The sequence below is a fragment of the Palaemon carinicauda genome, chromosome 6 (assembly GCF_036898095.1).
Source record: "Palaemon carinicauda isolate YSFRI2023 chromosome 6, ASM3689809v2, whole genome shotgun sequence".
Classification (NCBI taxonomy): Eukaryota; Metazoa; Arthropoda; class Malacostraca; order Decapoda; family Palaemonidae; genus Palaemon; species Palaemon carinicauda.
The window spans coordinates 164,818,830-164,844,579 of NC_090730.1; the positions used below are offsets into that span (position 1 = coordinate 164,818,830).

The following is a 25,750-nucleotide window of genomic DNA, read 5'->3' on the forward strand; positions in this document are numbered from 1 at the left end:
CCGGGCCTGGGAGAAGGACTTCTTCCATGGCCCCCTTCTCTAACATGGAGGAAATCTCTCCTTGAAGGGTGGCCCTTTTCATCGGGTCCCTGGGGGCCAACCATTCTGTCTGGCTGGCTGGAATAAGAGGGGGTGGGTCCGCTATGAAGGGGAGCCTGTAGCCTTCTTTCAGGACGGACACCGTCCAAGGATCCGCTCCTTGTGTTTTCCATGCTTGCCAATGAGGTCTGAGGCATCCCCCAACCCGAGGCTTGGGTAGGGGGCCTCTCCCTCTACCTTCTCCTAGAGGGGCGGCCTGATCTGCCTCTCTTCGAGGCGGAGTAACCCGACCTGAAGGAGCTGGCAGAAGCTGGTGCTCCTCTGCGGGAGGGCTGCGGAGTTGTTGTCCAGGAGGAGGAAGGGGCGTCCCTCCTCGAAGAGCTGGGGGCGGCCTGAGGAGTCACGGCGCTATCCGAGGCTGATCTCCTGTATGGCGGCCTTCTAGAAGACGCTTGTCTGGGGACGTTGGCCTCTCTCTTCTTGGACACCTTCTCCATTAGAACTTCCAGTTCCTTTAAAGGGAACAGAGACTCACCCCCCAAGGCTAGGCTACGCACAGCTCGGGCCTCCCTGTCCGGGATCTTCCTCGACAACTTAGAGAGAACTGTGTCACGTTTCCTAAGTACCCAGTTGGCCGTCAAGGCGAGCGCTTGGTACGCCAGAAACTTGAGAGTTTTCCCCCCGGAGGTGAGAAGGTCCGTCAGGAGACTCTGCTGCTCTGGATCTTTGGGCTCGATGGAGGCTTGCACGTTCACCAACGTGGAGGCCCACCAGTCCAGCCATGAGGAGACGTTCACCAGGTCCCTCGACATCTCCTCCATCATGGCGGCTTCTGTAGGCGAGAAGGAAACCGGGGCTGAAGAGGCCCTTTCGTCCGAGCCGCCTTGTCCCAGGATGTCTAAGGCTGGGTCCACTTTACAGGGGCCTGGGCGCCGCCCTTCAGGAATGTAAACTTTCCCTTGTGTCTTGAGCCCCTGGAGCAGTTTCGAGGCACTCTGGGACTTGGGGGCTTCCGCATTGCTGGCCACTAAGTTATCTATGTACTCTTGTCCCAGTACTAGGTCTGGGGCAAGAGGAAGGGCCAGGGAGGACTTCGGAAGGGCGTCGTGATGCGTGAATCTCAGGAGGCTTGACCTCCAGGAATTCCCCTTAGGTGCCGAGGGTTCTGCGATCCCATGGAGCCTCCTGATGAGACCCACCACCCTTCTGTATGCGGAGTCCTCCGACGGGGGAGCTTCTCCTCCGTCAGCTGAGGCCTCGGCCTGGCGTGGGGGCGCCGGGTTGCTTGAACGGTAGACCGGTCGTCCTCCTCTTGGGTCCAGGGAGGCCGACCTGTAACCGTAGGGAGCTCCGTAGGAGGGTGGATCTCGCTGCAAAGCGGGTACCACTGGCTCAGGGAGGGCCCTCGGTTGCCCCAAGGCTCTGGAAGCCGAAGTCACGGTCCCGGTGGGCTGACCTGACAACGGGAACCGATCCTTCTTGCTCGATGACCGCACCAGCTGGGCTGGTTCGGTCAGGCTGCCTTCAAAGAAGCGCGTTTCCCCCCGCTGGGCGGGGTGAACTGGAGGCCTCGAGGACTTATGCTTCTGAGCGAGGTCTTTCCTGCGTGGCAGGTCGAGCGGTTCTAGGCTGTGCGTAGGGAGCGGCAGCCTAGACGCCCGTTCACTGGAACGAGAGTCTGGAGAGTGGAGCCTCTTGGACTCTCCTGAAGGGACGTAGACCCAAGCGCCGCCGGGAGAGGCATTTCTCCTATACTTACGGGAGTGGGAGCGGGGGCGCTTCCTGCTATGTCGCGACCTTGACCTGGAGCGGGAACGATCGCTTTCGGACCGCTCCCTCTTCCCGCGCCGTTTCTCCCTGACTTCTCCCCCGGAGGATGAATCTATCTCTGACGAGTCCGAGGGCGCCACGTTCCTCGTGTAACGGCTGCCCGCGTGATGCGTGGGGGAAGCTCTTCGCCGCCGGACGTCCGAGATTGGATGCTGGAGGAAGTCCTCGGGGACCGCTGTGGAGATCGTCAGCACCGAGTCCACTCTATCTATGCCAGGGGGCCAGGGGTCCAGGGTCACGTCCATTCTTAGCGGTGACCTCCCCGGTGTTTTCGGCAACTTCCACCCGAAGGCATCGCTACTCGGGCGGCGAACTCTAGCGTGGCTGTCCTCTGGCGGGGGAGAGCCCGACACACCGGCCCACGAGGGCGGGGGAGACTCTGAAATCACCACACTGCCCCATACGGGGTCTTCTGAGGACGCATGGTCCCCTACCACGAGGCCTGATTCACCAGAAGCACTACCGGATCCTCCGTTATCTCTAGAGGGGCCTGCCCTTGGTTCTTCCCTCACATTGGGTTCACCGGGAAGAACGCTATGACTAATCACAACACTGGGGGCTTGTTGCCCTCTCCTCTGCGAAGGAGACGGAGAAGCCGAGGCTTCGTCGGACCGATCACTGGCCGACGGTAACGAAGAAACGCCACTAACTTTTCTGGGGGAACGCTTAGAAGATTTCTTCTTTTTGGTACCGTAGCGTACCCACTGTATATCATCCCAGCTTACGCACTCCGGACACATGTCCGCGGTGGAGCAAACTTTCCCCCTACACGTGGAACAAAGGGAGTGAGGGTCTACTTCTGGTTTAGAGAGGAAAGCCCCACACGACTTTCCGGCTCTAGGACCAGGGCAACGTCGCACATGCTCCATCGTTCGCACACGAAAGGGACAACACTAGCGAGTTATAAGTACACTGGGATATACACAGGGAGAACGCACTGTAACACTTGCGAATAACGCACTACGCAAGAAAAAACACAAGTCCCCACACTGGAAACACGTGGAACACAAACGCGCCAAAGGATCGAGAGAGCGAGAGAGTGAGCTGTTCACAGCTCACGACCAAGAAACTTAATGGCGATGCTGACCCAGAGAGGCAGTGACCTGTCCTAATCCTGCCCTCAGGGCGCATCCTCTGGCGGCGGGGGTAAACCTATCTAGAACGGAGTAAGGGGGGTAACGGCGGGAAAAACCTTGGTCGAGATTGAGAGATCACAAGTGACTCCAAAGAAAAGTAGTTCTCGGTGAGTATTTGTGTCAGAACAAATGCTCCTTAAGTGTCACATACTGCGGCCCCGCCCCCTACTTTTGATATGGGTACATTTGTGTGACTTTAGTGTAATGACGGACAGGACCTCCCGCGTGAATAAACCACCACCTAACCTAATCTTCCCAGCCTAACCATACCTGATGTATCCTTAGCGATAGGGTTGAAAATAAGGGAGTTATGGAGCATGGCCATCATCATACATAATTATTATTGGAGCCTTTGTATATCAGAGGCAAGGTCCTCCAGTGTGGATTAAAAATGGACATCGGAGCCTTTGTAGTTTATAGGGACACGCCGAGAAAAATGGAAAACAACTAACCCAAACTTATCCCCCCTAACCTGACCTACAAGCCGTGTCCTTACCTTCCTAATGACCTAACGAGGGGTGCGACCCCCCAACCACTGTCGCTATCATACAAACCCCACAAACCCAACCTAACCAAACCTAGTAGTTCCCAGGTCACAACCCCTAGCCGGAGGCAAGCCCTCGGACCCCCTTCTTGGGCTGAACGTAGAAAATATAAAATAACCTCATGTTATGGTATATCAGATCACAGTAAAGCACATCTTCCTCATAAGGAAAAACGATTGGGCTAGTAATAAGAAAGATATCGCCCTGTCCCGATAAACTACATTCACCCCATGGACATCAACTAGCCTAAACTTTACCCCATAACCTAACCTACAAGCCGTATCCTTATCTACTTACCTAACGGGGGAGGGGGGACGTTACTGCGAACTTCCTTACACTGACATAACCTAAGGCATCCCTCATCATACATACAAGTGGCCGCTGTCATTCATACACCCCTTACTATTAATTGCTAAGCTACAACCCTAGTTGGAAAAGCAGGATGCTATAAGCTATAAGCCCAGTGAGGAAAGGAGATAAGGAAACTACAAGAGAAGTAATTAACAAAATAAAATATTTCAAGGGTAATGAATATAATTTAGAGATTGCAAATAGTATACGAAGGGTTTATAGCTTGAGTATGTGACTTGAATAATATTATCGGTAAAGGCAAACTAATAGCGTCACGATAGAAACTGACCTAAACCATTACGTTTAACCAGTTCGGGTTAAAATATCTGCTGTTTTCAACCAATTCAGGTTAAAATATCTGCCGTTTTCAACCAGTTCAGGTTAAAATATCTGCCGTTTTCAACCAGTTCAGGTTAAAATATCTGCCGTTTTCAACCAGTCCAGGTTAAAATATCTGCCGTTTTCAACCAGTCCAGGTTAAAATATCTGCCGTTTTCAACCAGTTCAGGTTAAAATATCTGCCGTTTTCAAACAGTTCAGGTTAAAATATCTGCCGTTTTCAACCAGTTCAGGATAAAATATCTGCTGTTTTCGGTATATTGTAGTGTATTACAGGGCAATGTAACCTAGTAAAAAAACTACTTTTTTGTATAGAAAAAATTACGCTCTTCGAAAATGACACTCGTTCCTGTCGCAAATGAATAGTTTCAAAAATATATATATATCTATATCCTACGGTAATGGGGGACCCCCAGTGGGAACTCGGGGTTTTGGGTGGGGAAAACATACTGGGGAAACGATATATAATCGTAAAAATGTTATTTTCATTAGTAAAATAAATTTTTGAATATACTTACCCGATGATCATGTAGCTGTCAACTCCGTTGCCCGACAGAAATCTACGGTCGGGATACGCCAGCGATCGCTATCCAGGTGGGGGTGTACTCAACAGCGCCATCTGTGAGCAGGTACTCAAGTACTTCTTGTCAACAAGAACTCAATTTTCTCCTCGGTCCACTGGTTCTCTATGGGGAGGAAGGGCGGGTTCTTTAATTCATGATCATCGGGTAAGTATATTCAAAAATTTATTTTACTAATGAAAATAACATTTTTCAATATTAATCTTACCCGATGATCATGTAGCTGATTCACACCCAGGGTGGTGGGTGGAGACCAGCATACATGTTAACAAAGAAGCTAAGTATCCCATATTTCATTTTATTAGTTATTCAAAATAACAAACCTAAAATAAATAAGTACCTGGTAAGGAAGTCGACTTGAACCATTACTCTGCCTTTATTAAGTACGTCTTCCTTACTGAGCCTAGCGGTCCTCTTAGGATGCTGAACGACTCCTAGGTGCTGAAGTATGAAGGGCTGCAACCCATACTAAAGGACCTCATCACAACCTCTAACCTAGGCGCTTCTCAAGAAAGAATTGACCACCCGCCAAATCAACCAGGATGCGGAAGGCTTCTTAGCCGACCGTACAACCCAAAGAACAACAATAAAAAGTATTCAAGAGAAAGGTTAAAAAGGTTATGGGATTATGGGAATGTAGTGGCTGAGCCCTCACCTACTACTGCACTCGCTGCTACGAATGGTCCCAGGGTGTAGCAGTTCTCGTAAAGAGACTGGACATCTTTGAGATAGAATGATGCGAACACTGACTTGCTTCTCCAATAGGTTGCATCCATAACACTCTGCAGAGAACGGTTCTGTTTGAAGGCCACTGAAGTAGCCACAGCTCTCACTTCATGTGTCCTTACCTTCAGCAAAGCAAGGTCTTCTTCCTTCAGATGAGAATGTGCTTCTCTAATCAGAAGCCTGATGTAGTAAGAAACTGTGTTCTTAGACATTGGTAGAGAAGGCTTCTTGATAGCACACCATAAGGCTTCTGATTGTCCTCGTAATGGTTTTGACCTTCTTAGATAGTACCTAAGAGCTCTAACTGGGCAAAGTACTCTCTCCAGTTCGTTCCCCACCAAGTTGGACAGGCTTGGGATCTCGAACGACTTAGGCCAAGGACGGGAAGGAAGCTCGTTTTTAGCCAAAAAACCGAGCTGCAAGGAACATGTAGCCGTTTCAGATGTGAAACCTATGTTCCTGCTGAAGGCGTGGATCTCACTTACTCTTTTAGCTGTTGCTAAGCACACGAGGAAAAGTTTTTAATGTGAGGTCCTTAAAAGAGGCTGATTGGAGCGGTTCAAATCTTGATGACATAAGGAACCTTAGGACCACGTCTAGATTCCAGCCTGGAGTGGACAACCGACGTTCCTTTGAGGTCTCAAAAGACTAAGGAGGTCCTGTAGATCTTTGTTGGTGGAAAGATCCAAGCCTCTGTGGCGGAAAACCGCTGCCAACATACTTCTGTAACCCTTGATCGTAGGAGCTGATAGGGATCTTACGTTCCTTAGATGTAACAGGAAGTCAGCAATCTGGGTTACAGTGGTACTGGTTGAGGAAACTGCATTGGCCTTGCACCAGCTTCGGAAGACTTCCCATTTAGACTGATAGACTCTGAGAGTGGATGTCCTCCTTGCTCTGGCAATCGCTCTGGCTGCCTCCTTCGAAAAGCCTCTAGCTCTTGAGAGTCTTTCGATAGTCTGAAGGCAGTCAGACGAAGAGCGTGGAGGTTTGGGTGTACCTTCTTTACGTGAGGTTGACGCAGAAGGTCCACTCTTAGAGGAAGAGTCCTGGGAACGTCGACCAGCCATTGCAGTACCTCTGTGAACCATTCTCTCGCGGGCCAGAGGGGAGCAACCAACGTCAGCCGTGTCCCTTTGTGAGAGGCGAACTTCTGAAGTACCCTGTTGACAATCTTGAACGGCGGGAATGCATACAGGTCGAGATGGGACCAATCCAGCAGAAAGGCATCCACGTGAACTGCTGCTGGGTCTGGAATCGGAGAACAATACAACGGGAGCCTCTTGGTCATCGAGGTAGCGAACAGATCTATGGTTGGCTGACCCCACAGGGCCCAAAGTCTGCTGCAAACATTCTTGTGAAGGGTCCACTCTGTGGGGATGACCTGACCCTTCCGGCTGAGGCGATCTGCCATGACATTCATATCGCCCTGAATGAACCTCGTTACCAGCGTGAGCTTTCGATCTTTTGACCAAATGAGGAGGTCCCTTGCGATCTCGAACAACTTCCTCGAATGAGTCCCTCCCTGCTTGGAGATGTAAGCCAAGTCTGTGGTGTTGTCGGAGTTCACCTCCACCACCTTGTTTAGCTGGAGGGACTTGAAGTTTATCAAGGCCAGATGAACCGCCAACAACTCCTTGCAATTGATGTGAAGTGTCCTTTGCTCCTGATTCCATGTTCCCGAGCATTCCTGTCCGTCCAGTGTCGCACCCCAGCCCGTGTCTGATGCGTCCGAGAAGAGACGGTGGTCGGGGGTCTGAACAGCCAATGGTAGACCTTCCTTGAGAAGAATGCTGTTCTTCCACCACGTTAGAGTAGACCTCATCTCTTCGGAAACAGGAACTGAGACCGTCTCTAGCGTCATGTCCTTTATCCAGTGAGCAGCTAGATGATACTGAAGGGGGCGGAGGTGGAGTCTCCCTAACTCGATGAACAGGGCCAGCGATGAAAGTGTCCCTGTTAGACTCATCCACTGCCTGACTGAGCATCGGTTCCTTCTCAGCATGCTCTGGATGCATTCTAGGGCTTGGTTGATCCTTGGGGCCGACGGAAAAGCCCGAAAAGCTCGACTCAATCTCCATACCCAGGTAGACAATGGTCTGGGATGGGACGAGCTGGGACTTCTCTAAATTGACCAGGAGGCCCAGTTCCTTGGTCAGATCCATAGTCCATCTGAGATTCTCCAGACAGCGACGACTTGTGGGAGCTCTTAAAAGCCAGTCGTCTAAATAGAGGGAGGCTCTGATGTCTGCCAAGTGAAGGAATTTCGCAATATTCCTCATCAGTCTGGTAAACACAAGAGGTGCCGTGCTTAGGCCAAAGCACAGGGCTTGGAATTGGTACACAACCTTTCCAAAGTCGAATCTTAGGAAAGGTTGGGAGTCTGGATGGATGGGGACGTGAAAGTATGCGTCTTTCAGGTCTAACGAGACCATCCAGTCCTCCTGCCTGACCGCTGCTAGGACCGACTTCGTCATCTCCATCGTGAACGTCTGCTTGGTGACAAAAGCATTGAGAGCACTGACGTCCAGCACCGGTCTCCAACCTCCTGTCTTCTTGGCTACCAGGAAGAGACGGTTGTAAAAGCCCGGGGATTGATGATCCCGGACTATGACCACCGCTTCCTTTTGTAGCAAGAGCGACACCTCTTGTTGCAACGCTAGCCTCTTGTCCTTCTCCTTGTAGTTGGGAGAGAGGTTGATGGGAGATGTAGCTAGAGGGGGATTGCGGCAGAACGGAATTCTGTATCCCTCCCTTAGCCACTTCACAGACTGAGCGTCTGCACCTCTGCTCTCCCAAGCTTGCCAGAAGGTCTTGAGTCTGGCTCCTACTGCTGTCTGGAGAGGAAGGCAGTCAAAACTTGCCTTTTGCGGACTTGGAACCCTTCTTGGACTTGCCACGGTGACTGTCTGCACGGGTACCTCCTCTGCCGGAGGTTCTGCCACGAAAGGGCGGGATGAACCTAGAAGCAGGTGTGTCAACTGCTGCAGGGCGGAAGGGTCTAGGCACGGAAGGTAAGGTTTTAGCCTTACGTGCAGAAGAAGCCATCAGATCATGAGTATCCTTCTGGATAAGTGAGGCAGCCATCCCCTTAATCAACTCCTCCGGAAACAGACACTTGGAGAGAGGAGCAAACAACAACTCTGACTTCTGGCAAGGAGTGATACCAGCAGATAAGAAGGAGCAAAGATGTTCTCTCTTCTTAAGGACTCCTGATACATATGAAGCCGCAAGTTCACCAGACCCATCCCGAATTGCCTTGTCCATGCTAGACATGATCAGCATGGCCGAGTCCTTATCTGAAGGGGAAGTCTTCCTGCTTAAGGCTCCCAAACACCAATCGAGGAAGTTGAATATCTCGAAGGCACGAAAGACTCCCTTCAACAGATGATCCATATCAGAAAAGGACCAGCAGATCTTCGAACGTCTCATAGCCAACCTGCGGGGAGAGTCAACCAGACTTGAGAAGTCGGCCTGGGCAGAGGCAGGAACCCCCAAGCCGGGTTCCTCTCCCGTGGCATACCAGACGCTCGACTTAGAAGCAAGCTTAGGAGGAGGAAAGACAAAAGAGGTCCTTCCCAGTTGCTTCTTGGAATGCAACCAGTCCCCCATAACCCTCAAAGCTCTCCTAGATGATCTGGCGAGAACAAGCTTGGTGAAGGCAGGCGCAGCAGACTGCATGCCCAGAGCAAACTCGGAGGGAGGAGAACGAGGGGTTGCAGACACAAAATGCTCAGGATACAAGTCCCTGAACAAGGCAAGGACTTTGCGAAAGTCTAAGGAGGGTGGCGAAGACTTGTGCCCTTCAATATCAGAGTGAGGTTCATCCAGATGTGCAGCTTCATCATCCGATACATCATCATCCGAAAGTTGAGTTGTGAGTGGCAAAGGCAGAGCAGCAAGCTGAACGGCTGAATCCGGCAGAACGGGTGCATGCGTACCTGCGGATCCAACATCATGCCTCTGCTGGTCGGTCTGCGAGCTGGCAACAACAAAAGCAGAGGGCTGGTGTGTGGGAGGGGCTGCGGTGGGCTGAGGAGCATGCGGTATGGTATGCAGAGCATGCTGTAAGGTATGCGGCTCATGCTGCATGGTATGCGGAGCATGCTGTAAGGTATGCAGAGCATGCTGCATGGGCTGAGGAGAATGCCGCATAGTGCTGGAACCCGGCAACTCCTGATGCGGCAGCTCACGCATGTTAGCAGATGGTGCAGCAAGAACATGCGTCTGGCAGGGAGGACTGCGCATCGGTGGAGGAGCTCTCACAGGTGGAGAGTGGGAGCAGGCAGCCGCAGTATCTGCTGAGCGCACAACCTCTGCGGGTTGTAGGTTAACAGGAGAGGTGTTAACTTTCTCGGCATGATACTCCTGCATGAATGCCGCAAGCTGAGACTGCATAGTCTGCAGCATGGACCACTTAGGGTCTACTGTGGTTGGAGCAACAACAGACGGAGCAGTAGCCTGTTGAGGGACCACTCTACCTCTCTTGGGAGGTGTGCAGTCATCAGATGACTGCGGCGAGTCCGAACTGACCCAGTAGCTACACCTGGGCCGTTGGACTAGCTCGGAAGGGACCTTACGTTTGAGCGGTCGTGAGACCTTGGTCCACCGTTTCCTCCTGGAAACTTCTTCCACAGACGAGGAATGTAAGGGCTCATTCGTCTGTATGTGGATGGGACGATCCTTAACAGATACGTCCGCAACCACTGAGGATACATCCGTGCGCCGATCAAGGCCTGCCGAACCCTTTGGTCCTTCGACATTGCTTCTCCCCTGGGCTTGGGAGCTTGCAAGAGGTCCCGGACTGGGAGGACGACTGGCACGCACAGATGTACCCTCATGCGCAACACTGACACTGACACTATGCACATCACTAGCACTAACACTTCCCACTGCACTCTTCGCTTTCAGCTCTCTGACATCTGCCAAGAGCTGATTGCGGTCACTAACCAACGACTCCACCTTCTCACCGAGAGCCTGAATGGCACGCAACATATCAGCCATTGCAGGCTGAGCACTCGTAGCAGGTTTGGGAGTCACCACCGCAGGGGAAGGAAAAGGTTGAGGGGCATGGGGAGAGGAAAAATCCACAGAGCGAGAAGAACTCCTCCTATCTCTCTCCTTCTCTAACCTACGTGCATATCTAAGGAATTCGTTAAAATCGAATTCCGAAAGCCCAGCACATTCCCCACATCGATCTTCCAATTGACAGGATTTACCCCTACAATTGGAACATACGGTGTGAGGATCTATAGAGGCCTTCGGAAGACGCCTAGTACAAGTCCTAACACTACACTGCCTGTATTTAGGAACTTGGGACTGGTCAGACATCTTGAATTTAGAAGTAGTCAGGGGGAATTCCAAAATTAAGCAAAGTTCGTTAACCAATAAATCAAATTAATTCCAAAAGCTTGCTAAGCTAAGGATAAAGCTTCCTGAACAGCGAAGGCTAAACTTTAGAGCAAATACATCACCAAATCGTGAACAATAACTCCAAAACAACAGCGTATCCAAGTAGGTCTTGCCGGCGGCACGACAGAGGAAAAATTGAGTTCTTGTTGACAAGAAGTACTTGAGTACCTGCTCACAGATGGCGCTGTTGAGTACACCCCCACCTGGATAGCGATCGCTGGCGTATCCCGACCGTAGATTTCTGTCGGGCAACGGAGTTGACAGCTACATGATCATCGGGTAAGATTAATATTGAAAACAAGCCTTTTCTTCTCTATACATTACCTTCTTGAATGTATTATAAACGGAGGAAAATACAAAACAGTATATCTGGATAAACTTTGGAGGCGCCGTTGCAAAGATTATTTCATGAAAAAAAACAGTAACCAGTGCTGCCAATGTCTGATGTAGATCAAATGTTAGCATTCCATGCTAACATTAGCACCCGTATGTACGTACGTTCGTGCATACCAGTTTTCGACCTGCGCAGAAGCTTTTCCCCCTCCAATTACTTGTTTTACAGTGTATTATCGTGTACCTTTTAAAATCATCTCATTTTATATTCCCATTCAATATCATTTATCATACATTCCATTTTATCTTCCTATATTGGGTTTACTTCTTTTGTTATTTCCTTTTCACTCCCCGGTTTCACATAAATACTTGCTCTGGACTAGTTTCCCTATCCAGTTCATTCATGGTAAAATCATCTCATTTTATATTCCAATTCAATATTATTTATCATACATTCCATCTTATCTTCCTATATTGCTTTTATTTCTTTTGTTATTTCCTTTTCACTCCCCAGTTTCACATAAATACTTTCTGTGGACTAGTTTCCCTATTTAGTTCATTCATGTTTACCCTCTAGACTCCGTTGTTTTTCCCTTAACCAATCACAAACCGATACGTAATCAAAATTTACACAAGGGGGTTGTCAACTGATATTTCCCTACCCCCTTCCTTTATCTCTTTAAGTGGTCTGTTCATACCCCTTCCACCAAATCCTTTTCCCTTGAAACCTTTGTCCTAGTAAGGTGTCCGTCATTTCAAGTGAGATTTATTTTTTCGTATTTTGCGATGGAGGAAGTTATAGGTACTTGTAACGGCTGCAGTATTCCGTACCTAAAAGCATTTGCTAAATTCCATGGTGATTTTTATGATTCTTCAACCAAAAGCACACAACGTAATTCCTCAACGCTTACAGTGCCCCAAGTGCCGTTCCCTCCTATCTTACAGGAAAGACATTCACGTGTTTTATTGTAATACCGAAACCAACATACCTAAAACCAAAAAGAAACATCGTTGTGGTTATACCGTTACTTCTTATAAAGGTTACATTTTTGGGAAAAAGTCGACTACCCCCATGGAAGATAATATTATTTGCAATCCGATGCCCCTCAACCATCCACATCCCAGTCATAGGAGTTAAGCCGTCATCTCCCTCCCATGACCCGCAAGTTTCGACGTCTTCTGCATAAAGGTAAGTCATTCCTCAAAAGTCATTATATGTGTTTTGTGACCTGTCATACTACTAGGTTAGGTTAGGTGGGTTTGTTAGGTTCTGTACCCTTTTTGTACTTTTTACATAGTGTAAAACTTATATGGAAAAATTATTTAAAAATGATATTTTCATAATAAAATAAATTTTTGAATATACTTACCCGCTGGTTATATAAAAGAGCTGAAGTCCCCTGACGCCAGGGCAGAAAATTTAAATCTCGCGCTATCGAAGATACGCCAGGTGTACCAACCGCACCCTAGCGGTAGAACAGGTGGAACCACACACCATCTCCAGTTCTTCCATGCCTCATAGCCATACCATAGGTAGTCTCTAGAGGGGAGGAGGGTGGGTGTTAAATTTATATAGCCAGCGGGTAAGTATATTCAAAAATTTATTTTATTATGAAAATATCATTTTTAAATATAAAACTTACCCGCTGGTTATATAAAAGAGCTGATTAACACCCCTTGGTGGCGGGTCAGAGACAGCTACATATAGAAAATTCACTTAAGGGTTACATACAATAAACTTAAGCGGTTCTCACCTGATAAGGAAGCTGACAGCAATGATACTCTGCCTCATTTCGTCCGCTATCCTTAAGAGATCCAGTAATCCACTCGGGCTGAAAATCTCTAGGAGCTGTCAAACGGTACAACCACCTGACAGAACCTCAACCAATACCCTTGTTCCGGGTGCACTCAAGGAACAAATTGACCACCTAACCAAATCAAAGATTGCGGAAGACTGACGACCAATCTCCACAAACAACCATAACAAACGAGTTCCAAGAGATAGAAAAGGGGTATTAGGAAAAAGGGAACGTAGTGGTAGATCATTCACCTACTATCCCATTTGCCGCTATAAAAGGACCCAACGTAAAAAAGTCTGAACATTTCTCAAATAATGGGATGCAAAAACAGACTTACTTCTCCAAAATGTTGTATCCATCAGACTTTGCAGAGAACGGTTCTGTTTAAAGGCCACTGAAGTCGCTACCGCTCTGACTTTGAGGAGCCTCTGATCCGACTCATCACACTGAGCATGAGCTTCTCGAATCAACAATCTAATGAAAAAAGACAAGGCATTCTTAGACATGGGCATCGAGGGTTTCCGGACTGCACACCAAAGAGTGTCTGAGTTACCTCTCAGATTCTTAGTCCTGTCCACATAAAGCCGTAGCGCTCTAACTGGACAGAGAACCCTTTCCAATTCACCGCCAGCCAAATCAGAAAGGTTAGAAATCTCGAAGGATTTGGGCCATGGCCGAGAAGGGTTTTCATTCTTGGCCAGAAACCCCAGTTGCAAAGAACAAATGGCTTTCCCATTCCGAAAACCAATGTTCCTGCTTAAAGCGTGTACTTCAATAACTCTTTTCGCAGTGGCGAGGGTAACCAGAAAAAGGGTTTTCAAGGTTAAGTCCTTAAATGAAGCCGAGTGTAAAGGCTCAAATCTGTCACTCATGAGAAATTTAAGGACAACATCCAAATTCCAGGCGAGGGGAGCTGTTTGAATCTTCTTGGTCGTATCAAAAGACCTAAGTAAATCTCGTAGATCTTTATTATTAGAAAGGTCTAGGTTCCTGTGTCGAAAAACCGTCGTCAACATACTCCTGTAACCTTTAATAGTAGATGACGAGAAGTTATGCTTAACTTTAAGGTCCAAGAAAAAATCTGCTATTTGGGAAAGCGAGGTACTGGAAGAGGAAATCGCGTTAGTCCTACACCACTCCCTGAACAACTCCCACTTGGACTGATACACCTTGATGGTTGAAGACCTCCTTGCCCTCGCAATTGCCTTGGCTGCCTTCTTCGAAAATCCTCTAGCTCTAGCGAGTTTTTCGATAGTCTGAAGGCAGTCAGACGTAGAGCTCGGAGGTTTTGATGATTTCGGGACAAGTGAGGTTGTCTGAGAAGATCGGGTCTCATGGGAAGGCTTCTCGGAAAATCCACCATCCATTCCAGTACCTCTGGAAACCAGCTCCTTGACGGCCAGAACGGAGCTATCAGTGTCATTCTGGTCTCCTCGTGCGAAATGAACTTCTGAATCACTTTGTAAAGAATCTTGAACGGAGGGAAAGCATAAACCTCCATGTGTGACCAGTTCATCAGAAAAGCGTCTATGTGCAAAGTTTCGGGGTCTGGAACCGGAGAGCAGTAACACTCCAGCCGTTTGGTCTTCGCGGTGGCAAATAGATCCACGAGAGGTCGACCCCATAACCGCCACAGACTCTTGCAGATGTCCGGGTGCAGAATCCATTCTGTGGAGAGAACCTGACCTTTCCTGCTGAGTCTGTCTGCGCTCACATTGTTGACCCCCTGGATGAACCGCGTCAAAAGAGTCACCTTCCTTTCCTCCGCCCAGACGAGAAGCAGTCTTGCAATCTCGTACAGAGGCCAAGAGTGGGTCCCACCTTGCTTCACAATATAGGCCAGAGCTATCGTGCTGTCCGCATTGACTTGGACCACTTTGCCCCTGATCTGCTTTTCGAAGCCGATGAGAGCCAGATGAATAGCTAAAAGCTCCTTTTGATTGATGTGGAGAGGGGTTTGCTCCACCGTCCAAGTCCCCAAAAGCTCCTTCTTCTCTAGAGTGGCTCCCCACCCCGAATTGGAGGCGTCGGAACACAACACGAGGTCTGGGTTCCTCTGAAGTAAAGACAAGCCTTCTTTCAGTCTGGGCTCGTTGTCCCACCATTGAAGATGAGACTTGATGGAAGCCGAGATGGGAATGCAATCCCTGTCAAGGCTGTCCCCTTTCTTCCAATGGCGGTTGAGATGAAACTGAAGAGGACGCAAGTGCAACCTCCCCAGGGTCACGAACTTCTCTAACGACGAGAGAGTCCCCAGAAGGATCATCCAATCTCTGACGGAGCAAAGATCTCTCTTCAGGAACGTTTGGACTTTTAGGAGGGAAGCATGGATTCTCACCGACGACGGAAAAGCCCGAAAACTCCGACTGTGAATCTCCATCCCCAAATAAAGAATCTCCTGGGATGGAATCAGTTGTGATTTTTCCGAGCTCACTAAGAGGCCCAGTTCTCTGGAGATCCAAAGTCATCTTGAGGTCCTTCAAACAACAATCGGCTGAGGAGGCTCTTATCAGCCAATCGTCCAGATACAGAGAGGCCCTGATTCCCCTCGAATGCAGCATGCTTGCCACGTTCAGCATGATCTTGGTAAACAATAGAGGAGCCGTGCAGAGTCCGAAACAAAGAGCCCTGAACTGGAAGACCTTGTTTCCGTCCATGAACCTCAGATAACGTCTGCAGCTGGGATGAATCGGAAGGTGGAAATAGGCATCCTGAAGATCTAAAGAGACCATCCAATCGTCCTTCCTCACAGCTGCCAGAACTGTTTTCTGAGTCTCCATAGTGAACGTCAAGTTTTGGACGTAACCATTTAGCACACTTACGTCCAGAACTGGTCTCCACCCCCCGGAACTCTTGGGTACTAGAAAAAGGCGGTTGTAAAACCCCGGAGACGTAACATCCTGCACTTCCTCTATTGCTTGCTTCTCTAATAAAAGAGACGTCTGCAGAAGCATGGCTTGCTTCTTGGGACCCTCTCTGTATTTGGGCGAAAGATCCACTGGATCTGTGACTAAAGGAGGATTGGCCAGGAAGGGGATCTTGTAGCCCTCCTTTAACACTTGGACGGACCAGGGGTCCGCTCCATTCCTCTCCCAAGCCTCCCAGAAGTGAGTCAACCTGGCACCTACTGCTGTCTGAAGGAAAGGGCAGTCAGACTTTACCTCGGCCGGACTTGCCCCCTCTGCCTCTAGGCTTCCTTCCTTCTGGTTTAAAAGAGCCTCTTCCAGAGGACTTCCCACGAAAGGACTGAGGTCGAAACCCAGAAGAAGATTCCTTAGGTTTACGAGAGGAGAATGACGGAGGCAAAACTTTCCTAGACGAATGAGTAACCAAGTCATGTGTGGCCTTCTGCGTGAGGGCAGTAGCCACCTCGCCTACCAATTCCTGCGGAAATAAGGTATTAGACAAAGGTGCGAAAAGAAGGCCCGTTTTCTGGTAGGGAGACACTCCTGCAGAGAGAAAAGAGCACATCATGGCCCTTTTCTTGAGAATTCCAGCTGTAAACAAGGCAGCAAGTTCGTTGGAGCCATCCCTCACACCTTTGTCCAAGCAGGACATCAAATGAACCAAACCACTAGTGTCCGTTTCCGTCATATCAGAGACCCTCTTACTCAAAGCCCCCAGAACCCAGTCCAAGAAATTAAAAACTTCGAAGGCCCTGAACAGACCTTTAAGCAAATGGTCGAACTCTGGAATGGACCACCAAATCTTCGTTTTCCTTAAGGCAAGACGACGAGAAGCATCTACCAAACTTGAAAAATCCCCTTGGGCAGACGAAGGAAAACTCAAGCCCAACACTTCACCAGTCTCGTACCACACACTAGATTTAGAGGCTAACCTAGCGGGAGGAAAGGCAAAGGCTGTCTTGCCAAAAGATTTCTTGGAGTCCAACCAAGAACCCATTAATTTCAAGGCCCGCTTAGAGGATCGAGAAAGAACCATCTTGGTATAAACTGGAACCTTGGTAGCTTTACTTAAGATGAATTCAGAAGGCGGAGAACGAGGGGCCACAGGGGTAAATTGATCCGGGAAAATTCCAGTCAGAATAAGCATAAACTTGCGAAGATCCACAGCATGCTGATAATGCTTCTCCTCCTCATTCTCAGAGACTTCCTCAATAGGATCATCCTCATCCGACTTTTCCTCAGGCTCGTCTTCTGGCAGTGCAGCAACAGCTGCAGCCTGAACCAAAGGAACAAAGTCTGGATGGGACTGCCTGTCAAGGCCAACATCTGCGTCTACCTGATGGGGAGAAGTAGAAGTAGATTGATGCGAAACACGGACGGGTAGACGATCTTCTTCAACCAACAACTGCCTAGACCACTTCGAATCCGACTGCTGTTGAACAGAAGAGCGCTTGAAATCAGAAGGTAACTGTCGAAGATCGCCGAGAGGTCGCGTAAAGTCCGAAGACTGTTGACGCGAACGGTCAAAGAAGTCAGGATGTCGACGCTGCGAATCAATGTTTTGACGAGAAGCGTCCAAAAGTTGTTGACGCGGACGATCCACTACTTCAAACCATTGACGCGTCTCGTCCACTTGTCGACGCCGATGTTCTTCCCCGCGACCAGAATGCGAAAACTGGTCAATCAAAACTCTCTGACGCGACTCATCAAAATCAACCTGGCGTTGAACACTATGACTGGGAGACCGCCTAAGCGATAACTCGTCAAGACCAGAGACCATCGAACGCATGTGCGATAACTGGTCTGACATCGAACGCCCAGACATAACGCCAACACCTGGTTGATAAGAATCCATCAACGACGAGAGTTGTTCCTTCATAGACACAAGCGCAGACCATTTCGGATCAACAGAACTCCTTAAAGGAATATTCGCACCAACGTCACCACGCATTTCGGGGGAAGAAAGCCAATCCGAAGGAAGAGGGGGTGCATGAATAGTAACAAGGTCTGAATCGGAAGGAATCATATCCACACGAACACGGTGATCTGTACGTTTGGCCGGAGTGCAAGCGATGGGAGAACGGAAACGTTCCGGTGAACCCCACGAACTACATCCTGGACGCACAGGCGATTCCCGACGCTGTGAAACATCATGCGTCCGTTTAAGCGGTCTTGACGCGCGACGCCAGATCTCACTCCCCGACCCTTCATCGGAAGACGGGGATAACGCATGAACCTCACCTTTCCTACGATGAGGGTGAACGACCTGAGCTACGGCAACAGGAACATTCGAGGGAACGTCTGCACGATTGATGACGCTTCTCGTTCCCTTAAGCCGTTCGACATTACTTCTCCCATGGGTTCGAGAGCTCGAAAGAGGTCTTAGGCTAGGTGAACGACAAGATCGTGCAGACGCACCCTCCGCAACACTAAACACATTAGCAACACTTGTCACAACACCGAGAGTCACGACTTTTCGGTACAACATCAGACACTGAAACACTTTCCACAGTTCCGATAGGATCACGGTTTTTCAATACCTTTAACTCGGAGAAAATTGTATTTCTATCGGCTGCTAAGGACTCAACTTTCTCTCCAAGAGACAAAATAGCAGTAAACATGTCTTTCATAGTAGGTTCCTGATCTACCACCACAGGAGAAGGAATAGGATTAGGAACAGGTACATTAGGTAAGGCTCTATCCACAGATCGGGAAGAACTACGCCTAACTCTATCTCTCTCTAGTCTCCTAACATAACGATCGAAAGAAACAAAATCATCATCAGTTAAGGAAAGACACTCATTACACCTATCATCTAATGAACAAAATTTACCCCTACATTTCACACAAATAGAATGAGGATCAATAGATCCTTTAGGAAGTCGAGTACGACAACCTTCACTAACACACCTACGCTGAGCAGGGGAGGAGTCGGCCATTTTGAATGTTAACGTGAGAGACCGACGAGCAAAAAGTAAGGGAAATATCAATAAAGAAAATCTCAAACAAAAAGATTTCAAGATAAGAAACAAGGGAAAATAATCAACGATAGCTTAAACTCAAAAAAGAACGTTGTACATCACCAAACACCTTCCCAAGAGAGTAAAACACGAGAGCGAACTTCTATATGTCAGCCAGCTATGGCGGCAGAGAGAAGAACTGGAGATGGTGTGTGGTTCCACCTGTTCTACCGCTAGGATGCGGTTGGTACACCTGGCGTATCTTCGATAGCGCGAGATTTGAATTTTCTGCCCTGGCGTCAGGGGACTTCAGCTCTTTTATATAACCAGCGGGTAAGTTTTACATTTAAAATACGTATGGAAATATCTAGCATTACTACCACTAGTAATGTCACCGTACCGTTGGTAACTATGTGTATCATTCGTAACGTGGAGAATTTTACCGTTCTCAGTAAATACCTGAGGTTTGTGACCTGTCATACTTCTAGGTTAGGTTAGGTGGGTTTGTTAGGTTCTGTACCCTTTTTGTCCTTTTTTTATATTGTGTAAAACTTATATGGAAAAATTATTTAAAATACGTATGGAAATATCTAACAGTGCTATCACTAGTAATGTCACCGTACCATTGGTAACTCTCTGTATCATTCGTAACGTGGAGAATTTTACTGTTCTCAGTAAATACCTGAGGTTTGTGACCTGTCATACTACTAGGTTAGGTTAGGTGGGTTTGTTAGGTTCTGTACCCTTTTTGTACTTTTTATATAGTGTAACTGGTAATATTACCGTAGCATTTACAACGAGAACAATCCCAGTCATCGTTGGTAACACTGTGTATCATTGGTAACGTTGCTAATGTTATCGTTCGTAGTACATTTGTGAGTGAATGACACCGTTGAACAAGTTCTTATATTTATATATTTTAACTCAACGTATATGACAGCAGTGATTATATTTAACCATTCTAACAGTAAATATATGTTTTACTGTAGGTAATAACGTGATATAACCGATTTTCACCTTCATTTCATCCGTAATAACAGCAACCAATTCGGCAACTTAAAGTTAGCCGAATTGGTTGATGTTTGCGGTTGAAATGAAGGTGAAATTCAGTTAAATCACGTTATTTACTATAGGAAAATATATATTTTCTGTTCGAAGTCTCACCCTGTAATACAATACAACTTTACCGATATTACATAATAAACCATAGCCTAAAATGAGCTTTAAAGATAATTCAGCTCTATTGATTAAGCTCAGGATATGATAGTAGCCTAGCCTGGCTAGTAGAGTGGTAACGTGTTCGCCTAGCATTCGTATGACAGCAGATCCATCCCAGGCCGGGAACCGTGAGTTTAAGCCGTTTACTGGGGAGGCCACTGCTGTGGTAGGGCACCACAGTGGGAGGGTTGGCCATGCCCAGCTGACGTTCTGGTGAGCATGTATTCTGATGGAAATTAACCCAGACACCTTTAACCTTAACTTTTTAAGGTAGAGTAGAAATATGTAAACATTGCAAACCACAAAACCAGGTACACCATCAATCAATGCGTATAGCCTATTACAACCTTTCTAATTGATATTTTTACATTAAAAATAAACTAAATAAACTTTCAGTATCAATAATAGTTATTCTGGTCGTATAATATCCTTACCAAATCATATTCCTCTTCGTCATCGCACATAAAGTCATCTTCGGCGTCAGACATGTTTGGTGGATGAAGTTTGGTCGGTTGTTTCACTAAACCAGACTAAGTAAGGTTCTTCTTCTCCTTCCATTTTTAGTAGGAGATCTGGCCCTCTAAGTTTCTGTAAGGGGGAGTTTAAAAAAGATCACAATAGGTATCCAAATATGAGATTAAGTACTATCCAAATTTATTTTGAGGTAGGTTAGAAAAATGTCTCATTAAGATTGTTGTCATTTGTTATTACAGGAGAGTCTGATAATTATTATAAGCTAAAAAAGCTTCACACATATAATTTACCATAGCTTAAACTCTTTAGTAGAATGAAAAGCTAGGAATCAGGAACCAGCAGGATTAAAAGAGATCAGGTGGGCATGGAGGCAAAAGAAAGTTAAAATTTATTTGCTCTTAGTTGCACAAGGGACACTGCAAAAGCCCCTTTAATAATACCCGCAATGCAGTGTAATAAATGCATTGACATTATTATGGCCCTACGAAACCTAGTCTATTTATTCGAGACCTACCTTCTTTGGTTTATGAAAAGGAAAACCAACTGTGGAACTGGACCAATAACTTTAAACTATCCGTAACTATTCTCATGTCGACATGTAATTACTTTGTTATTATAGGTTTAGTTTTTCAACCTTTATTTTACAGAGGCAGTCAAATTACTTTGAATGTATTACAGAGTTCGATACTGACCTGCTTGTAAATTCTATACTAATATACTTTAGTTTAAGCTCAAAAACTCCACAGACAGGAACTAAGGTCAAAATAAAAAATATATCTCCCAAAAAACTATTTATTTGTCAAGAAATACAAATATCACATTGTGAAAAGCAAGACCAATCCCATTTTACTGAAGTGAAAGAAAACGACAATGTATATTTATGCTCAGGAAATGTGCGATTTGCAGATTCAAACTCACTAAGCTTCCAGATACTCACTGACATGGTTCTAGGCTAACCTGCTTCTTGTATGGGGGTAGCACAGTTGCCTTCTTTTTGAAGTAATTTGCTTTGGCTTTGTGGTAGACCGTAGTCCGGTCGGCTGCCCTACCTGGCATCTCTTAGACCCCCATGATGTTAAAAGGTGTTTGTTTGTCGTAATCATTATTGTATCATATAACGTAATCTACGTTAATTATCAAATCTCCGCCACCATAAAATTCCATTTCTAAAAACGTTTCAACTTCTTGAGGGCCTTTGTATCACTCTTTCAGGCATCCAAGATGAGCTTGTTATAATCTTCGGTTGCATATTTGACAGTTTTAGGACCAACAGTTGAGGTGCGCCTTTATTTCAATAACTTTAAACCACCGGAATTATTCTTACGTCGACACGATTTGTTGGTTGCACGATGTGCAATAATTCTCCTAAATATTTGGGACGCCCAGTTCTATTAACTTGAGTTATCACACATCTCTTAGAATATGTTTTTCCTTTAATACACAGTCAGTGCAGTTCTACCAGTATAGGGGTAATTCCTTCTTAGGGTGAGGCACCTTTTAACAATCTTGCTCTTCAGTTTATTATGTTTTGTAACTGCTCAAGTTGTAAGCTACTTTGAGTAGGTCGTGATAGTTACAGTAATCAATTCTGGTAATACAGTTAATAACTTAATCATAAGTATCTTAACATGAAATTCATCCAGATTTTTCTTTGCAAAAGCAATATTTTTAAAGTTTTATCCAATGATTCTGATAATATTCATCTGAGCACTGAGAGACAAATTATTATTAAATAACATACCGGGGCCAGGAACCCTATAGTAATTAACGGGACCCAGTTGTTATCAATATTCATTTGAACCTCGTCAAGGTTTCTTTTTATTTTTTCTTTCTTCTGGGCACAATCCCGGTTTGATTTTTATTTAGTTTGAATTGTTTAAAGGTTTAAAGGACGATCATGATTGGCAGGGGCAAGGGACATTGATATTGCCCTATCAAGCAGGACAATGCCCTAGAGACTGACCATATTACACATGATCAGCGCCCAAGCTCCCTCTCCACCCAAGCAAGGATCAAGGAGAGCCAGGCAATGGTTACTGATGACTCAACAGATAGACCTGTAGGCTCCCCCAAACCTCCATCCTTAGCTCACAAGGATGGTAAGGTTGCAGCTACTAAAGAAACTAAGGGGTCTGAGCGTGACTCGAACCCCAGTCTGGCAATCAATGTCATTTATAGAGAGGTAATATTGCGTATCATCCGTAAATAGCTTGAACTTCACTCCATGCCTCTGTGATACTTTTGGTAGACCTATAGCATAGATACAAAATAGGATTGGACCTAATACACTTCCCTGGGGCACTCCTCTGCTTAATGGATCACACAATAAATAAATATTTGCAATTAGTCGACATAGGTTTGTTATTTTAGTAATATTTTCTTTACTTACATTATTTTAAGGGCTGATTTTCTGATCCTATACAACAGGGGAACTCCACAGTCATTTTATCATGCTCGTTCGAAAGCCTTCAACAGTTCACGCCGCATATTGCTCGTTTATGTTAAATCGACATTATCGAAACTTAAGAGAACAAGCAAGTCTTTAGTGTAAATCATTTAAGTAGCATTTCATGTACAAGTGTGTCAAAAGTAGCACTAAGATGGTGTAAAATCAGGTTGCCACATTTGACCTTATCCATCATTTCCAGCAGATCATTTACAACAAAGTATAAAACTGTCTCCGTAGACTATAATTGTCTGCAGGCTGGTTGGTTATCTGACAATGCTTCGATTCTTTTTAAATGACTAACTTGTTGTTCAAGGATTATTTTTCTTTCAGGTCACGTTCAGCGGCATTGCTAGACGTATAACTACTCAGCCTCTACTTTGGGTGAAGGGAGAGGGCGTAGGAAGGGTTGAATCTCTCTCTCTCTCTCTCTCTCTCTCTCTCTAAATATTCAGCCGTAATTTTTGAAGGGTCGCTTACAGTAGTCATTAAATAATAAGCATTTATGATACCATTTTCATTGTAGATTAGGTAGACGCTGCTTTCCAAGCACGAACTCCATCCTAATAGGAAGGTATTGACAACTATAAACTCACTGAATGTTTCAACAACAGCGGATACAACAAAAAACAACAGCAACAACAACAAACAACCAGGAAAATTCATAACAACTGTGGTACTGATGTTTCTAACTATTCAACCATTGCATTTCAAGTACTTACTCCAAGGGCTGTTTTCCTGGTCCTATGACACAGGGGAACCTTACGCACTACAGAACCTACAAGATCTTTATCGTATACATTCTTAGTTATTTTGCGTTTCACATATACAACATGTAGTAGATAATTTCAAAATTTTAAGCGCATAAGGAAGGAATTACCTTTATTTTGCCCCACTGATTGAGTACAATCAGGCCTACGGGGCTGAAGAGATGCAAGTAAACCTCAAATCAATCAATCAATCAATCAATCATGGCCGAGGACTATGAAGCGTGAAGTAGATGATGAGAGAAGTATTGATTTAAAAGCTCAATATAGAAACGAATGGCGAAATCTAACCCAGGCCCCTTGCTTGAATACACGTAGGTGATAATAATTGATGACAATCGTCTCGACGTTATAATAACAAAAGTCACAGGCACCACTTTTGTTTTACACACGCAGCAAGGACTGGTTCCATTGTTAGTTTATAAAAGTACTTTAAAAATATTTTGTTGAACACTGTAAAGCTATCGAGTATATGATAGAATCCAGATTATCAGAGAGCTAAAGGAACAATTTCAAATATACAAACCTAAAGTATTTACACAGGGGTGTACTTCGATAGTTTACGAGTCTAGGGGTTAAACCCAGCTACTCACCTGTAAGAGTTTTGATAAAGTGAAGAAGTTTCACCGAGTTGCACACCAAAGCTTTATCAGTAAAGCAGTCTTTTAAACAGGATAAAACACAGGATAACCTTCCTACTCACATACCTTCTCGTCACGGAATCTTGAAAGGTACTGATATTTCTGCTAGTTTAATCCTTCAAGGTTACTTTCTGTTCATGATGTCTTTATTATTGTTATTAATAGCTAAGCTACAACATAGTTAGAAAGCAGGATGCTATAAGCCTAAGGGCTCCAACAAGGAATATAGCCCAGTGAGGAAAGGAAACAGAATAGTGTGCCTGAGTGTAGGCTACCCTCAAGCAAGGGTACTCTAACCCAAGACAGTGGAAGACTAAGGTACAGAGGCTATGATACTACCTACGAATAGAGAACAATGGTTTGATTTTGGATTGCCCTTCTCCAAGAGGAGCTGCTTACCATAGCTAAATAGTTTCTTCTACCCTTACCAAGTGGAAAGTAGTCACCGAACAATTGCAGTGCAATAGACAAAGCATCACTGCTATGCATGAATGAAAAGCCTGTTTTGTCTTGACATGAAACACTGTTACAAAAGTTTATGAAATAGGTAGAAAGGAGCATTTTGAACCGTCTACCTTTGGAAAGTTAAATATTGTAAAATGCCTTTATCTACTTTTGAAGAACCAGTGAAGGATACCATTGATTAAAAAACCACAAGTTTCTTATAAAATTTACTTATAAAAATATTTCTTAAATTACACTGAACAGTCATTAGTGGAGCAAAATACCATTAAAACTATTAATACTGAAGTGTGGGAAACATAAAACATTGTTACATTGTATATATTATATCTATAGTTTTTAAAGAGCTCGTGTTTACAAAAAATACTGTTTCGGTATATTTCTACACTATAAATTACGTCTTTATTCTCCATAAGTAAAATAATAACTGAAAAATATATAGAAAAGATTCACCATGAACGATAAAAAAAATTGACTAGGACATAAAGCAGGTAGTGACATAAGAGACACACTACACAAGTCGAAAAGGAATGAACAGGAAGAGTCACTCATCAAATTTGAGTTGCCAAATAACTAATTTATGCTACTGGAAAAATCATATATATATATATATATATATATATATATATATATATATATATATATATATATATATATATATATATATATATACTGTATATATATATATATATATTTATATATATATATATATATATATATATATATATATATATATATATATATATATATATATATATTGTCTTCACTTCTAAACATAGGTACAA

General features: G+C 45.5%; 1 protein-coding gene across 1 annotated transcript in view; it reads right to left on the bottom strand.

The window, feature by feature from the left end:
* Positions 1 to 20,762, bottom strand: part of LOC137642783 (COP9 signalosome complex subunit 2) — a 74,069-nt gene extending 53,307 nt beyond the window's left edge. Inside the window, exon 1 of the mRNA XM_068375632.1 lies at positions 20,610 to 20,762. Coding sequence (XP_068231733.1) covers positions 20,610 to 20,663 — 54 coding nt within the window. The 5' untranslated portion in view covers positions 20,664 to 20,762. The remainder of the gene's footprint in view (positions 1 to 20,609) is intronic.
* Positions 20,763 to 25,750: the final 4,988 nt, after the last annotated feature.